This window comes from Pogona vitticeps, chromosome 1 (assembly GCF_051106095.1).
Source record: "Pogona vitticeps strain Pit_001003342236 chromosome 1, PviZW2.1, whole genome shotgun sequence".
NCBI lineage: Eukaryota > Metazoa > Chordata > Lepidosauria > Squamata > Agamidae > Pogona > Pogona vitticeps.
Window position 1 is genome coordinate 91304941 of NC_135783.1, and position 18708 is coordinate 91323648.

Sequence of the window (18708 nt, forward strand, 5' to 3'; positions counted from 1 at the left end):
ATTATACACTGCCAGCAGTACAGGCAGTAGTCCTCTGTTTATCAGTACAGTATCTGAGGAAGTATAGGGAGAATACTATTCCAGTCCTGTCTTGCAAGTGGACTTCCACAGCTAAGAGTGGCAACTGTCATATGTTTGGATGTGGAAGTTTTGAGAATGGTGTAAATCACTTCAGGCACTGAAAAGAAAATCCTGGAGTCAGCATGACTGCTTTGTCCACTATTCTATGTCTGGCTTCAGCTGACACAGTTCAATGTTCTAGTGAAAACAACATAGGTACTGGAAGTGTCAAATCCATCCATTCCTTTGCTAAAGAATATACATGCCAAAGTTAGTGACAGCCTTCATTGCTACTTCCACCACAATTATCTCTACAGAAGGAAATAATGAAGTTAAAAGGAAGATCAAAGTCTGCTGGAAGTCCAGATCACAAAGGTGAGCAAAATCAGTTACACACCACCAAACCTTGTTAATTCTACATAGAATAATTTAAGTACAAACATAATCCTGGATTATATTTTTCTCTCTCTCCAAAGGTGAAGTTGTGTAATGTAATGTGGGGGAGGGGGGAGGACCTTCAGATCTGTATTTTTCTCACTGCTCTAATACTAGGCAAAATTAAATAGTGCTCTGTACTCTCTTTAAACAAAATCCCACAGGAAGATTGTTCTTTTCATTCTGCATACGAATGCTCAAGGTTATGAGCATTCACGATGTAGAACTTGTAAAATATTGGGCCTTCAGTTTTCCAAATAATTAACAGCAGAAATGCCATAATTTATTCAGATTGATCAATCTGCCGTGCTAACTATGAAGTTCGGTTGATTATATTAATTTGGGGTAACAGAGTATTTCTAACACTGTGCTGACAGTTAGTTTGCTTTTATTCAAGATTTTGGTACACAAAGCAGATATGGAACAGTTTGGCCATATGGGGGCTAAGTATATGATGGTCCTAACCTCCAGTAGAGATTCACTCCTGACCATTAAAAGAGTAGTTTTCAAGAGAAAATTGGACAATCATCTGTCAGATCTACTTTGATTTGGATTCCTGTATTGAACTTGATGGTTGCACTAAATTGGGTGATGTATCAGGGGTTTTAAATTTGGTTAAAAATCATGTGCTAATCATGTGGTTTTTTAGGTCAGTATGTGTGTCCTCTTGGGGAAATTTTTAATCCACTTTTAAACAGTTTTGTATATTGGTCTATATCGGCTTTTAGAATCATTACATTTGAAGCTTTGTCCTGTGTCCACTCACCCTTGCACTGGCTGCCTCTCACAGACACTAGCTGCTGCTTTAATGTTATTTTTAATAATTTTAAATTATTTTTTGCAATCTAGTATAACATTACTACAGAATGATAGGGGGGGAAAAGAGGGAAACACAGAATGGGGTGAAACTGACCAAAGACATTGACTAGGTTTGCCAAGGAAGGAGACACACACAGAGAGAGAGAGCCAGGGATGAAATACACCTCAGACATTTTGACTAGATTGGCACTTCTAGGTTTGCAAGGGAAGGAGACAAATGTGTGTGCACACAGGGGATGGACAAGAAGAGGAAGCAGAGAAGGCACATCAGAAAATGGCAAAACCCACAGATACACTTTACATTGACAGAAACATTCACATATGCCAAAACAATTGAAAATACAGTCAATCGATTTCACAATGGACTTAAAATAAACAACCCTCTCATAGAAGAGTAAAATACCTCACTTTCCAACCAAAAAACACACACTTCCCAGGCAAAAAAAATCCAGACTTCCATAATCATCTTTTTAAAAATTGATTTCAAACATGCTAAATCTGATTAAAATACATGGGTTTTTTTCCTGTGTTTAATTGTGCTCTCAGATTTGCTGTGTGAATGGCACTTCTCGATAAAACTATTAAGTCAGAATCAAGTTGGCAGCATGTTATTTTTGTTGACAAAAAAACCAATCATGCATACACTTCACTAGCATCAGTGGGAGGGGACTGCTGCACAATCTAAGATTATTGTACTTTGCCACTAACTTATTAGTAAAGTAGTTTTTCCCAATTCTAGTATTCATGGCAATCCCATGCCCCCTCTTCCTGTTTTGCCTCCTTACCTCAATTGTGCTATAGATACTTCTCTGTTTCTTTTTCCTGTGACCTCTGTGCATGTAGCAATCATGAATGGATCTGTATTCAACGTGACAGGGATTCCATATACTTTCCTTTTTATTCTTCTGAATGTAACTGCAGATCATGACTGTCAGTAAAGATACTCTTGTTTGTACTTAAAATGTTCTAGAGTGATTTCTTATTAGATAAAGTGTCAGTCACTGTGAAAGGGGGTGTAATAGTGAGACCTGGATTATTCTCTTGTGTTTCCCTGCTTCTTTTTTTCTTGCCTCATATTCTGCTAACTACAATTTACCAACAATTTTTTTATTGGTAGTTCCCCTAAGTAGAAGCTTCATCTTCTCTAGAACATCAGTAAAACTCTGCAACATGAGTTACAGCTGAGGTAGGCATAACTGTGTCTCTCTGATATCTGTGATTATGATAATCAGAGACCCAGCATTTGGAACACACTTCCTGTTCTCAGCCCATTTCCTCCCAACAAAACTGCCTGCTAATCAGCTAATAATACTAATAGTAAGTTAATCAGGTTGAAGGATGAATAGCTACATCTAATTGGGTTAATTGAATCACGCCATCTTAAAAACCCTCAGCTACAATGATCTACAACCCCCATGGTTGCTTCTGCCCCTTGAGATGTCTGGTTGGGTGATTCTGAGGGTACTTCAATCACAGAAGGATCAGCTCATAGTCAGAAGTGGTACCTCCCTATACACTAAAGTGTATTATCCAAATGTTGCCTCAGAAGCAGCACTTGGGAACTCTTACAGTAGTGATTAAAACCTAGTTACACTGTGTACTTAGTCAAATAGCTTCTTTGAGTGTATTTAACAAGGAGCAATAATTCAAGTTAACAGACTTCATCAGAACTGTGGGTGTTTTATTATTCAACAGATTTTGACAAAATCTTCCATGATATTTGATTCCATTAATTCTGAGAACTTTGTGATTCTTTATATATCTGTTTACAAGACAGATATATGATATTTTGTGGAGAGGTGGAGCTATAGAGGAAGATTCGCGTGAAGCATTCTTTATTTAAGACTGTTTTTTTTTAATTACCTGGTTTAAATTTGCTGCACTCCAGATATAATGGGGGAAACTGACCAAGGATTTCTCTGGTATATCTCCTTGGAATGACCTTGGAAGCTTCACAGGGTAAATTACAAGGAGTAGGTGTAAATATAGTTCAGATTGGTAGACACAGTATGTATGTGTTGAATCTAATTAATTGATTAGATTAATGTTGGATAATCTTCTTTGTATTGTTAATTCTGGAAACTTAGCTGACAGGGGAGGGGGTGTTACCTGCATTGAGCATGCATTTTGTATTAACCATTCAAATGGTGCAAAAACTTTTTTTAAAAAAACCCTGAGCAGATCAAGTAATTCTTAAACAAAAAGTAATCCTTCATTAGCTACTACATGTGCTGTACTGGGACTACATGTGCTCTTTTGGGTCTGAGTCTGAACAGCAGCCCCCACTAAGTTTCAACATAGAAAAGAGAAGTTATATACTAGAATTACACCATGACCCTTTCTTCTTGGAAATTACACCATGACCCTTTCTTCTTGGAAATTACATCTTGATAGGAACTTTGTGAATTTTCCCAGACTATGTGAGAGGAATGCACTTTGCAAATTCCCAGCAAGTGAAGGACAACCTTGCCATAAAACCAAAAATTATGTGGTCACATAGTTACCAGTCCAACAAAGCCCTAACAAATACAAATTATCTAGAAGCTGACAAAATGGATCAGTCCGTTCAGACTGCATTTTAGAAGGCCAATTATCAAAATAGAATTCCCTAAAATCCAATAATTCAACAGATATGTACAGATTTGACAACCTACATAATATAAAAGGGAAGATAGATAGGTTTTCTTCTAATTTAAGGGAGTATTGCTCAAAACAGCAGTATCACCAAAATCCTCAGAATAGCTAAATCAATTATTTTATTAATGAAGACAGTTCTCGTGTCTTCCAATAGCAGTATCCTAAATAACTGGCAGTATCCTAAATAACTGGTAGAATCGAATAAAATTTCAGGAGAATGATAAGGAGTATAGTAAATTTATGGCCATTCCTTTAATTTCCCGTTCAAGCAAAGTGATGCTCAAGATGTTGCAACAAATGCTTTTATCTTACAGTATATGGAATGAGAAATGCCTGATGTTCAAGCAGGATTCCGAAATGAAAGAAGCACTCATGATCACAGTGCAAATATCCACTGCTACTAAATAGCACACCAAAGAATTTTAGAAGAATTTTTCTGTGCCTTATAGACTACAGCAGTGTTTGACTGTGTGGGTAATGAGAAAATATGTTTTTTTTCCTAAAAGAAATGGATGTGTTTCAGCACTTGATTGTCCTGATGCCCAACTTATATTGTGAACAAGAAGCTACCATTAGGACAGAATATGGAGACGGAATGGCTTCCTGTAGACAAAGGTGTCAGACACAGTGGATAAACTCCCTAAAGGAAGCCATGGTCTTTATGGAGTTTATACTTGTAAGAGCTGAGCAGGACTGTTAAGATCAGGACATTTTGGAGACCTCTCATTCAAAGTGTTGTAATAAGTCAGAGGTGATTTGATGGCGCATAACAACATCATTTACAGTTAAATGAAGAAACTATGACATTTTATATCTGAAATTAAATTGGAGGTGTCATATTACAGAGAGCTGTTATAGTAATAAATTTTTACCTTTGATTGGCAACAGTAGTAGTAAAAAAAGAGAGAGATTAATCCATTTTAGCACCCTCCAACTGAAGAAACAAAGAAAGGTGTGAAAAGACTTATGACTCAATGGACTTCCAGCACAAAAGAACTGGAACCACCTTTGAAGTGTTTCCCTTAACGATCCATGCTCTCATTTTCAAAGAAAAGAACATTTCAAATCCTTTTGAAAATTATGACCCGAATCCTTGTGTCTTTTTATATCAGTATAATTCTTAATTTACAGTCATTTGCTACCAAGATTTCTGCCAGTGGTTTTATGCCAGGAGACATGAATAATAGGATTTTGGCCTTTTCCTTAGAGGGATTTTTGAATTCACCTACCCCAACAGGATTTTATTACCAGTTTCCATGTTTGACAAGGAAATACTGAGATTACTTGTGAAGTTTCTAGCTTTGCTGCTAAGAGAAAACTAATGACGAGTGGGGAGCTACAACAAAATTTTGGAGCACGGAACATTCCTTCACTGTTTGAGTCAGTCATGCCTTTCTCCATCACCCTTTCTTTTACTCACCTTCTCACCTATCCATCCATGAGTCAATCCTCATTCCAGAGACACTGAGCACTACCAATCATCATAGAATGTGCTCCCCTCCCACCAGCCCTTTTTCTATCTATGAAAAATTAGAGCTCTCTTAAAATCTCTGATACCTCCAACTATGTTGTGGGTAGGACCCTTGGGTGGGGCCATTTTGGCTAACAAATAGAACTAAATGTTGAATATGTAGAGAATGGTCTCAGGATATTTTGAGTTAGAAGTTGGCTGATAATGCTACTAGAGTTACCCTTAAGCCAGATTCCGAAAATATAATCAAATTATCTATGCAGTTTCTGATGTATAGAAAACTCTGGTTAGCCTTTAAGCAAGTGAAAGCTGATGAACCACTGGTTCTATTCAACAAGAAAAGCAGGAAAGTCTGTCCTGTCCATACTAGGAATCTGTATGAGTAATATAATGTTTATTGATTGTGATTTTCCACTTCTTTACTGGTTATGATTTCTGACTTCCATTGGATGACTTCCAAGAGCAGTAAAGTCATAGTTAGTATGACATTTCATTAACATCTAACCATATACTGGATTTCTTATGTCTGCAGAATAATCAAATAAGTTACGTTCTGGAATAAGGCAGCAGTGGTATTAATCGTAGCAATAAAAGTAGCAGTAGTTTTTATATAGCTATCTGCTGTCAAGTTGGAACCAATTTATTGTGACCCTCATAGGGTTTTCAAAGTAAATGAAATATTTAAGGAGTGGTTTTATAGGTAAATTTAAAAACAAATTAAAATTGTTTACTATAAATTTATTCTGACTTGACAGCACATGACTAACCATACGTATATAAGCTGCTGCTACTGTTATTACTATGATTAGTACCACTGCTGCCTTATTTCCAGAACATAACTTATTTGTTTGTGTGTGTTTGTATGTGAATTCTTGTTTAACTGTATAATGTGACTTTAATATCACATTTGAAGGAGATAATGACTTACTTCATACATAAAATACTAAAGAACTGTTTAAAAAATCTAGTTTTCCAGGAATAATACACCCCGTTGGTGCACATTAACTTTTCATGCAATTAGGAACAGCTAAGCAAATGATAGATCTTACATCCATTGTTTGTTTATTGTGATGTCCACATCATGACTCTGGCTTGTCCAGGGAAAGACTATCAAGACTGCTATTTAAGAAACCTAAGATATAATGTCAGTGCCTTGTTAGTTGAAGATAATGATAGCTTTAGTCTAATACATCTGAAGGGTAACAGACAGGACAGGATTGCCTTATTGTCTCCTCTACAGTATCTGAATATGGAGATTCAATTTAGTTGCTCATTCCTCTGTTGGTATGACTTCAAACAAGAGACAAATATCCAGTCTCCTGTTAACATAAGTTGCATTCATATGGCAATCTATTTCCTAGAATCTATATGTGCTTTGATCAAAATCTGTACCTCCTTAGGAAAGCTCAGAAAATCACAGTTTAGAGACAGCAAACTACTTCAGGTACGCAAAGAAAGTACACACAGCTATACTGGTGGATCTTTGGATGGCATGTGAGGCAGATCAGTCATCCCATTGACTTAACAGCAAAAATCCCCCTCCCAAAGAACATTGGGCTGCTCTAAGGATGCAAATTTGGGGAAGAAACATGCATGGATCTGTCAGATTAATTCTAGTACTGAAAGCAAATTCATAGGCTGAGCTCAGAGGAATCCTGTTAATTCAAAATATACAGAATCCACCTATTGAACATTTTGATGATGATGATGATGATGATGATGATGATGATGATGATGATGATGATGATGATGATGATGATGGTGGTAATATGCTGTCAAGTCAGGTCTGCCTTTTGATGGCCCTTTTTGCAGTTTTCTAAACACAGAGTACTTAGAAGTAGTTTAACATTTCCTTTTTCTGGGTGTGCTTTGGGACTGTGCAGCTCACCCAGGGCTACACAGACTGGTTCTTCTCCTGGGACACACAGTGAGGAATCAAACTCTCAATATCTGGTTCCACAGTCAGATGCCCAACTCATTGAGTGAGCTCTTGATGATGTAATGAAAACAAAACCAACCAAGTAGGTTTGTAGATATCCAGGATGAAAGATCAGAAAAAGGCTGCATGGTCATGGAAACAATACAAACACATGAGCAAATTCTTTATTGACCATTAAGAATATTAAACAAAAACAAACAAACAGTGCACTTTTCAAAAATCGTCTTCATGTCTGTGCTCCAAGTTCTTGTGGGTAGTTTCACACCCGTGTGCTGCTATTAATGTTCCAAATTCACATGGCTGATGGTGTAGAGCACTGGTTCTCAACCTTGGCTTACTCAGGAGTTGTGGACTGCAACTCCCAGAAGCCTTCACCGCCAACTGTGCTGGCTGGGGTTTCTGGGAGTTGCAGTTCAAAAACATCCGAGTAACAAAGGTTAAGAACCACTGCTGTAGAGGACAGGAATTCAGTCTGCACTGGATGGGGTTATGCTCCTCCTGAAAAATCAGGTCCTCAACTTCAATATGCTCCTGGACTCAACTCTGAGCTTGGATGCAGTGGTGGCCAGGAGCTCATTTGCACAATTAAAGCTAGTGTGCCAGCTGCGCTTGTTCCTTGAGATGTCTGATCTGACCACAGTGACACATGCCTTAGTTACATCCCATTTGGATTACTGCAGTGTGCTCTACATAGGGCTGCCTTTGAAGAATATTTGGAATCTTCAGATGATTCAAAATGCTGCAGCCAAATTGATACCAGTTACAGGGGAGCATGTAACTCCCTTCTTATAACAGCTTCACTGGCTGCCAGTCTGTTTGCTGGCCCAATTCAAAGTGTTGGTTATTACCTATAGAACCCTATAAAGCTTGGGTTCAGGCTAATTGAAGGATCAAGTCATCCCATACGAGTCTTCTCTGCTTTTAAGATCTTCCAGGGATGCCTTCATCTTTAGACAGGTTTTTAAACAGTAAGTTGCCTCAAGGAAGGCTGCTTTTGAACTTACAGGTTTGCTAATAAAAAATAAAGGAGACAAAAACGTTCCAGCACCTTAAAGACTAATAGCTATATTTTAATGTAAGTTTTCATGGACAAGTCCACTCTCTCAGGCCACAGAAACACACATTAAAATCTAGGAGTCAGTCTTTCAGGTGCCACAGCATTTTTGTCTTCCTAATTTTTTATTTTGTCTTTGTCTGATATGCTAGCACAGACCAGTACAACTACCTCTTCTAAAAGATTTTTAAATGTTCTTAAATTGCTTTTAAACTTGTTTTTACAATCTTAATACATGCTTAATTGGTTTTAAACATGATGTTTATACTGTGCCTTTAAATCTGTTGTATCTTTTATGAGCTGCCTTGGGTGCCCTATGGGGAGAAAGGTGGCATAGAAAGAAAGAAAGAAAGAAAGAAAGAAAGAAAGAAAGAAAGAAAGAAAGAAAGAAAGAAGCTTCCTTTTCTAAATCATCCTTTCAGTTCTCCTTCTCTTCCCCCCTCCCTCTTTTGAGCAATTAACTGCAAATGGGTCCACGTGCTTACCCACATTTTTTCTAATGATATCACATGTGTTTTCTCCCAATTTTCCCCACCTAGTCCCTTGAGAACTGTGGAGAGGGCTCTGCTCCTTGTTTCTTGTTTTCCCTCCCTCCTTGCACTCTGCAACATCCAGTAGCACTCAGTGGCTCCACACCCTAATCTGCTCAGACTAAGTAGCACAACACCTCTTGTCTTCAATGCCCCCTGTAGCCAAGTCCTGGCTAGTAGCCATTGCCACAGCTTCAAGCAAGAATTCTCATGTTGGTTCAGATAATTATTCTATTAACTTCAAGCACTCTGCATTTAATCACAATGTCTTTCCTCTGTCTGACAGTTTTTCCAAGATGTTTCCGGGGTGAAAAGAGTTCATTCCAGTATTGATACAACTGGATGAATCAAAGAAATCCTCATCAGGGTTGGTAGCAACAACAACAAGTTCCAAATACTTAAAAAAATAGAAAGTTAAAACCAGAGCTTGAAAACGTCATATTTTTGGGCTATCACTTCTAGACCACGTCCAAATCAACATGACCATTTTTATTCAAATGCACTCTGCATAGGAATCTTTCTTCATTTTCAGAGATGAAATATGGAACATGGGAAGCAATAACCAAGGAAAGCTTCCTTAAGAGTGCCTTCCCTTTCATCAAGGAGAAGCTTTGCTTTCAGGCATCTTCCTATGCTTACTCTTCTCTCCATCACTTTCCTGTTTACAAGGGCCACTGTAGTATAGAGGTTAGAGTGCTGGATTCAAATCTGGGAGAACCATTCAGCCATATGATCAACAAGGTGACCTCTCTTGGTCTGGCTTACCTCACAGGGTTGTTGTAAGAATACAATGGAGAAGAGGGAAACCATGTGAGACATATTGGACTGATTGGAAGGTGATAATGGAAATCATACTAATAACATTAGTTACAATGCACAAATTATGCAAAATATGGTTACAACTATCTCTCATCTCCAAGCCCAGATTAGAAACCCACTTCAAACAATGATTACTGGTTATGGCTTTGGAAGTAACTGGTGGCTAGCAATAACCAAATCTCCAAGTCAGGCAATATAGGAGTGGGGTTCCAATGAACTCCTAAATAGAAGAAGAAACTGGCTCATGAGAAGAGGACAAGCCAGCAGTATGTTCCTAACAGTTGAGCCTCAGTTTGATTGTGACATTTGAACTGAACTAAAATACCCACCTACACTTAGGATTAATCAGCACCCCTTTAGGTTAAACCATGTGACTTCTAGACCAATATGAGTTCCAGCACTTTTCTTTTAAAAAAAATTAAGCACTAATTATGGATCTTTTATATACCATTCTAAACTTCAACAGGTACAGATGCTGTTTGCCCTTTAAATATTTAGGCACCCTCACTTTTATGCATGAGAAGCTCTGCATCTATTCATTTTCCGTAGCTCTTCAGATATTGTTGAACTATGTGACCATTGATTCATCACCCCTGTTCATTTGTTACAATGGCTGGGATTGACGGGAGCTGTAGTGCGATGTCTGGAAGGCTGCTGTTTCCTCATCTTTGCCAGTGTGTTATATACTATAAGCATGTGGGCACATACAATAACAATTATGTTACTTGGGCATCTTTAAAGAAACTTGCTTAGACATCTGTTTAGAGAGGAACACATGCCCTAGTAGACCACATCAGTAGGAGAGGATGTGTTCTGTATGGAAAAGATATCAGACTGAATCCACGGCATTTCCAGGTGGAGCTGGGAACAACCTCTGCCTGAACCACAGTGAGCCAATCCCATTCAGTGCTAACAGGACTGGGTTAGATGGGCCGAGGGTTTCACCCAGCACAAGGCATTTTCCTATCCCAGGCTCCTGGAGGTTCAGGAAAGAAACTAAGCACTCACAATTTAAAGGGAATACTGCTTTGAAATAAACTGATTTCAAGCCTGCTAATTGGTCCATCACGTACCATGTAATCTGGTGCTTCCTAAAGACCAACCACAAAGGGAATCCAAGTGTCACCTCCTTACCAACTTGCTTAGGAACCCAGATCATCTTGACAACGAGAACCTTCCCTATCATTAGCAAGCAGGCTTGAGTTAATCCTAACCCTCCTAAAATCTCAGAGGGCATTAAGCTTTGTTTGTCTGGAATATTGGAAGTTTGCACGCATACACTTATACACACAAATAATGCATGCCCATGCAAACAAAGAACCAGCTAAACACTCAGATGTTTCCAAATCCTCCCCACTCCATCTTCTTCCCTCAAGTAATCTAATCTATGAGTCTCAGCTCCTTGGAGATTTCGCTACTAGAGTTTTAAATGGCCACAATGCAGGGATTTCTCATTGCCAATTATTTCCTTCGGAAATGATGCAAACTAGACCAGAGGATTACAGACTCACAAGGCAAGATCAGAAAGAAAGAGTCCTAGTTCTTCACAAAGGATGCTAAAAAAGACGGTCCCTAGAGAACAGTTGGGTTACAAATACTGTATATTCCCTCAGCCAAGTGTTGTGCATCTTCTTTCACAGCACACACTTTTTGTTCTATGCAAAATATGGCCTTTGCCTACATCACTGCCACCCCTGCACTTCTCTTTATGCTCCTAACGGATTGTTTCACTTGGATGTGAACTCCAGGCTGTGGTTCTCCTCCTGCCTTTTTCTTGGAACACCTGCCTCGCCAGCACCATCCCCTTGCTTACACTTTCCAGGATGGATGAGCTTGCTTGTGAGAAGGGGGAGGCAACTCTTGAGTTTTCAGAGATGTGTCTCATAAGAGATGTGTTTCCCTTCTCAGCCTCTTAATTTAGAGTTAAGGAAGGTCTGGGCAAGAAGGCATGCCAACCATGTCTTGATCTCTCCTTTGTTCCACCTGAGACGGCAGTTCTCTAAAATTTTAGGCACAGTGATGATCCATACAACGTGCTAGGGTCCTTGCAGGCTTCCCTTTTCACCCTTTTCCTCAAATACCTCTCCCAGCCTCACCAAGCTGCCCAGAATGCCCCTCCTCGGGAACCACCGCTCCACACAGAGACAGGCTGCCCCTCGTTCAGATCCATTCTCCACCGAACAAAATGGATGAGCCTTTCTTCGCACCACCGCTGCCCCACCGAAATTCTGGACAAAGGAAGGCAGAGGGACCTCTCTTTAGAAAAGGATCGCCTCCGCTCTTCCGCAGTCCGCCGCCGCCACGGCTGAATTTCAGCCGCGTCAAGAGTTAAAACCTTGGAGCCCATTTTCAGCCAGGCCAGAGCCGAGCCTCGAAACTGAGCCAGGCTGAGCATGTGCAGAGTGCCCTTCTTCTCTCGCAAGAGAATGTGCGTTGGGCCCCGCCTTCCCGGTCGGGAGCGCCGGGGATGTCCTCGTTGCAAAGCGACACGACGGCGGGAGGCAGACCGGGAAGGGGGCTCTCTCCGCGCCTCCGTCCCTCCCCCCCCCCAGTCCTGCTCACCTGTTAAACACTTTCCGGATCCTCTGGCGCACGTTGGAAGAAGAGGACGAGGGGGCAGAGAGGCTGCTGCTGCTGCTCCTGCCGCCGCCTCCTCCTCCTCCCTCGGGCGGCAGGTTCTCGATGGTGGCCACGACATGGTTGGGCTGCTGCTGCTGCTGCTGCTGCTGCTCCGGGGAGATCATCGCGGCAGGGCTGGCGATCAGAAGCGAGCAGCAGGGCGCATCGTGCGCCACCCGGCCGCCTAAGCGAGAATCCCGCGGGAGATCCAGAGGGAGCGTCCGCGGGGGCGGGGGCGGCGCGGGGGGGCTGGCGCGCTTCTCCTCGGGGCTCCAGCTCCGGCCGCCCTCGCCGCCGCTCTGCCTCAGTGCTGCTCCGCCATGGGGCGAGGGGCAGGGTCTTTTCTCCCGCTGCTGCTGCTGCCGCCCTCGCCGCCTCCTCCTGCCTAGGCAGCAGCAAGTGTCCCCGAGCCGGGAGTGGAGAGGGGGGGGGGGTGCTAAGCGCGTGAACGACAGTCCCGGACAGCCGCTCCCCGGCTCTCCTTTTGTCTCGCGCCTGCCCAGCCCCGCCAGGCGTCTCTCGCCTTTCCTCTCTCTCCCCTCCCCACCCTCACAGGTGCAGCGCTCGTTCCGAGCGGGCCGCTCAGTCCGGGCCAAGGGGTGGCCTCCGCGCGCGCGAGCCCCTCACTCACTCACTCCCTCCCTCCGCCAGCGCGCGAGGGTGTCTCAGCCGGCGAGTGAGCGCAAGAGCCAGGAAGAGCGAGAGCCGAGCCGAGCCGGAGCTGCCACACGCCCCTCACTCGCCTCGCCCGGCCCCCTCCCGGCCTCAAGCAAGGATTGCGCCCACCAGAGGGAGCACGTGCGGGATTGGGAAACCCTCGCTTGCTCGCCTGCCTCCCCCGCGCCCCCAACGCCCGCCTCAAGTCACCCACGCCCCCACCTACCAGATTCCCCCTCCCTCCCTCCCTCTCTTCCTCCCCCCCTCCTCCCCCCCCCTCCTCCAGTCGTTCCCGCTCTGAATTGTCTGTCGGGAATTGTAGTTCTGTCTCTTTCTCAGGTGGTTCCCTCGTCCGGCGCCCCACCAGTTTCAGAACCACCCGGCCTTGGACAGCAGCAGCAAGCACCCAAGAGCTCAGAAGCCGTCTGGGGCGGAGGCCGCGAGCTGGTGGCCGACACCCCCCCCCCGCCCGCCCCAGAAATCACACATTGTGGGCACAACTGGGGGCTCACACAGGGGGCGCAGCCAGGGCTAGGCGCTTGAAATAGCTCCAGACAGATTTTATGCCTATAGAGATCAGCACCCCGAGGGAAATAAGGAAGGGAAAATCCAGGGGTGGGAGAGACGAGAGAAAGGAAGAAAAACCTGGCGATGAAGAGGAGGCTGAGATTAAAAGAGTGAGAATATAATCCCTGCTGTAGAGGTCTGACACAAAGCAATTTGTTTCTGTAAGAGAGCTGCAAATGGTGCCCCCCCCCACTACCTTCAAGTGCAAAATACTAAAGGCCAGCCATTATTTTGTCTGTTGAGGTAGAAGGTCTCACAAACATCTCTCCCCATCCATGGCAGCACAAATCAAACAATAGTCTATTAAGTAATTTTGCCTTCTGCCCTTTCTTTCATGGCTCCTCACTTTCCTTAAGGGCTTGGCCAGCCTTTTGCACTATGAGAAAATGCTTTAGAGAAGGAAGCAGAAAAAGCAGACTTAGTATCTGATTCTTCGTCATCTATTCTCCATTGATGACCATTTGCTATGTTGATACCAGTTGTAGCCTGAAACATCTCCAGGGTGTTAGAGGCTTCAGAAATAGTGTTTCCCCAGCTGTATCAGGGACTGACCTCCTTGGGACTTTCTTGCATGCAAGCATATAGTCTTATCACTGAATTATGGCCCTGCTACCATATATGAAGAACCAGCTACACTTCTGGACTCCTTTAAGTCATTCCTAGAAACAGGTGAAAGGTGGGAGGGTGAATTAGCAGAATGCTTTATGTCCTGCATCCAAATTCAAGACATCCTGCATCCATAGTTGAGGTGAGCTTTGGGAAGACAGTCTCCAACCATGCTTGTTACAGTGGCAGTGTAGTTTCCCCACACTGAACAGGTACAGTGTGAGTGAAAAATTCTCTTTCCTTGTCTGTAGGGGGGAATTAACCCACTGAGGCTGCATGCTAAGGATCCTTAAGTGGTTAACATCAGGCCTCTTCCTGTCATGTTTTACATGTTTACTCTGGAAAACATCAAGAAGAGTATAAGGGACACAATTATTGCCACATCGAAGTCTCAAGCAGCTATTGGAATTACAGATTTCCAAGGATAAACATATCAAATGGTAGGTAGGTAGGTAGGTAGGTAGGTAGGTAGGTAGGTAGGTAGGTAGGTAGGTAGGTAGGTAGGTAGGTAGGTAGGTAGGTAGGTAGGTAGGTAGGTAGGTAGGTAGGTAGGTAGGTAGGTAGGAAGGAAGGAAGGAAGGAAGGAAGGAAGGAAGGAAGGAAGGAAGGAAGGAAGGAAGGAAGGAAGGAAGGAAGGAAGGAAGGAAGGAAGGAAGGAAGGAAGGAAGGAAGGAAGGAAGGAAGGAAGGAAGGAAGGAAGAGAAATGCAGTTTTTAAAAACCCTCAAGATGACAAAAGCTGTGCTGGGATCTCCTGATTAGCATGTCCCTGTTTGTTTGCTGTTTTCAAAGTGCTCCCATCCAAGAGATTTATACCAAAGCTAATCCCCAGCATTACTCTCTTAATATTACTTTAGAGAAGATATGTGAAGATTTGCTCGGCACTATCTAATCCCAGAAGTACAAACTGGATTTCTAAGGGGCAGAGGAACTAGAGACCAAATTGCTCACATGCTCTGAATTGTGGAGAAAGCCAGAGAGTTCCAGAAAAACATCTACGTCTCCTTCACTGACTACGCAAAAGCCTTTGACTGTGTAGACCACAGCTAACTATGTCAAGTTCTTAAAGAAATGGGAGTGCCTGATCACCTTATCTATCTCCTGAGAAATCTATATGTGGGACAGGAAGCAACAGTTAGAAATGGATATAGAACAACTGATTGGTTCAAAATTGGGAAAGGAACATGACAAGGCTGTATATTGTCTCCCTTCTTATTTAACTTATATGAAGAATACATCATGCAAAAGGCTGGACTGGACGAATCCCGAGCCAGAATTAAGATTGCCGGAAGAAATATCAACAACCTCAGATATGCAGATGATACCCCTCGGATGGCAGAAAGTGAGGAGGAATTAAAGAACCTATTAATGAGGGTGAAAGACGAGAGAGCAAAAAAATGATCTGAAGCTCAACATTAAAAAAAAACTAAGATCATGGCCTATCCATTTTGAAAGAAATCAACCCTGAGTGCTTACTGGAAGGACAGATCCTGAAGCTGAGGCTCCAATACTTTGGCCATCTCTTGAGAAGAGAAATTTCCCTGGAAAAGACCCTGATGTTGGGAAAGTGGGAAGGCAAGAGGAGAAGGGGATGACAGAGGATGAGATGGTTGGACAGTGTCATTGAAGCAACCAACATGAATTTGACCCAACTCCGGGAGGCAGTGGAAGACAGGAGGGCCTGTTGTGCTCTGTTCCATGGGGTCAAGAAGAGTCAGACAAGACTTAACAACTAAACAACAATAATCTAATCTAATCAGAAGACAAACCTTCTCTCTCTCTCTCTCTCTCTTTCTCTTCATTTGAGCCATGCTCTGTGTCTACACTGAAGGCTACAAGACTAACATTAATTAGTAAAGGTAAAGGTTCCCCTTAACATTTAGTCCAGTCATGTCCGACTCTAGGGTGCGGTGCTCATCCCCGTTTCCAAGCCTTAGAGCCAGCGTTTGTCCGTAGACAGTTTCCATAGTCACATGGCCAGCGTGACTAGACATGGAACGCTGTTACTTTCTCACCATGGTGGCACCTATTTATATACTTGCATTTGCATGCTTTCAAATTGCTAGCTTGGCAGGAGCTGGGACAAGTGAAGGGAGCTCACTCCGTCTCATGGATTCAATCTTACGACTGCTGGTCTTCTGACCTTGCAGCACAGAGGCTTCTCTGGTTTAACCCGCAGTGCCACCACATCCCTATAACATTAATTAGGTTGGCTTTATTTTCTTGCTGCTTTTATCATGCTAATGATTTTTTTTTTGCTCTGTGCCTAATGTTAGTCCAGGCTGCTTCCATATAATTGTATACTTATTCAATTTTTTTCAGGGTTTCTTCCCCCTCCAAGTATGATGTTCTATTTTCATACATCTTTGTTTGCTGTGAGCAATTCAGAGGACAGTTCACCATTTAAAAAAATAATTAAACTAAACCAATGGTCCCTCTTCACACTTTTGCCTTCACAACTAATATGTGAAGAAAATTTATTCTGAGAGGTCATGACTGCGTTCCCCAACCTTGTGCCTCTCTCTCTCTCTCTCTCTCTCACACACACACACAAAGAATAAAGTGTTGTGCCATGTCAGAAGAAGCAGTCACAGGACATTGGTCCACAATCTATGACACCAGCATACATCTTATTTCCAGCAAGCCATGATGGGAGGAATTGTTACATTATATCCTAAATTTGGTATCTTTTTTAATCACATAATTAAATGTGAGCTTGAAGCATCTCTTGAATTAGTAATGATTGGATCTGTACCAGATCAAAGTAAGATACTGTATTTTAGTGGTCCCCTCCAACCCCAAAACTCTAATCAGGAAGTTATCAACACAGACAAATGGGGACAATAATAAAATATACCAGTTAGGGATGAAAGAACTAAACAGAAAGAAGAGACATTTGTTTCTCAAGAAGATTGCTTGATTTTTAATTTTTCATACATTAATATTAGATATTTTACCAGCCTTCCTTGTGTCCTGTGCATGGGTTGAGGAACAAACTCCACTATTCTGCAACAGCAGGGCTACACTGTCTGGGGACATTTTAATTTAGCACATCTAAAAGGCACTGGGTTATATAGAGAGGTCCTTCCAATGCTGAAGCCTCTATTGTGTCTCTTTCACATACAACTTAAACTCCTCCTCCCAATTTGTCTGTTTGTATCAGAGTCTTAATAGTATCATCTACTGTATTTGCATCCCATAATGAACATACTGTAAGAGCCTAAGAAGAGCCCTGCTGGGGCAGGCCAAAGCCTAATCAAGTCCAGGATTGTGTTCCCAAGTGGACAGGCAGGTATCCGTGGAAAACCCACCAAGACATGAGTGACCTGTGCCCTCCATCTTGTGCTCCTAACAGTAAATATACATGGGTATACTGTTTCTCACATTGGAGGTGATACGTAACCATCTTCCTTAATAGTCCACTTATGATCTTAACTTCCATTATTTATCTAATCACCATCTAAAGTCAAGATCACTAAATCTTGTTGCAGGGCATTCCACAGTTTAATCAAAATGCTGAATGATAAAACACTTCATGCTATCTGTCCTGGATCTTCAGCCATTCCTTTTCAGTGCATGAATTCCACAGTTCTACTGTAGTGAAAGAGGGAGAAGAGTTTCTCCACACTGACTTTCTCTATGGCGTGCACAATGTTAAACACCTCTTTCATTTCACTCTACCTGAAATTGTGCTTAAGATAATGCCATCCCACACATACAGGTTAATACTCGATACTGCTGCTGCTGAGCTTACATGTGTTCCCAATGGTAGTGTCTGTTCTCTGAATGGAAGAACCAATACAGCAAGAGATAAAAACAGCTTTATTTGGACTAACTGGTGTTTTGAAGGCAAAAGGAAGGATTCTGATACACATTAAGATCCTGGTCACATGAGAGAAATGTTTCCTAGTTCTTCTGATACTTTCCATATCTCTGTTGTACTGAATTGTGGTCACGTGGTTTATATATCAGAACAAACATCCCAAGAACTTTGAGTTGTACCAATGTATTTCCTCCCATTTGAATCGTTATGGGTGGCTACACCACAGCACTGGTCTATTATCTCTCTTGCTTCAAGGGGTAATATAGCCTCCTGGTTTATATATATCTATATATATAGAGAGAGAGAGATGAGGAACAAGGTGCACAGCTGCATGAGCACACATAACTCCACTCCCTCCACACAGCTTTCCTCCTCCCCTGTGCACCCACAGAGATTTTTTCCAGCCCCTTTCATTCCAGTCTCAATGGAATCCCATAAAGGGGCAATCATGCACGGGGTCAGGGGGAGCCCTGCCTAGCAGGGCTGAAAATTGGAGGGAATATTGATTGGGAAGGGGTTTCTGTTTAGGAAAGTGTCCTCTCTTGCACTGGCTGCTCCTGCAAAAATGCATTGCACACCATGGACATGGGATATCCACTCAGGAGTACTGGTGATCACACACACACAACATTGGCAGACCAATGTTTCAATGTATCTTCCCATAGAAATAAAA

The 18708-nt window shown here is 42.3% G+C and overlaps 1 protein-coding gene across 1 annotated transcript in view; it reads right to left on the reverse strand.

Moving 5' to 3' along the window:
• Positions 1-13000, reverse strand: part of SLC35F1 (solute carrier family 35 member F1) — a 282097-nt gene extending 269097 nt beyond the window's left edge. The window contains exon 1 of the mRNA XM_020802180.3: positions 12327-13000. Coding sequence (XP_020657839.2) covers positions 12327-12508 — 182 coding nt within the window. The 5' untranslated portion in view covers positions 12509-13000. The remainder of the gene's footprint in view (positions 1-12326) is intronic.
• Positions 13001-18708: the final 5708 nt, after the last annotated feature.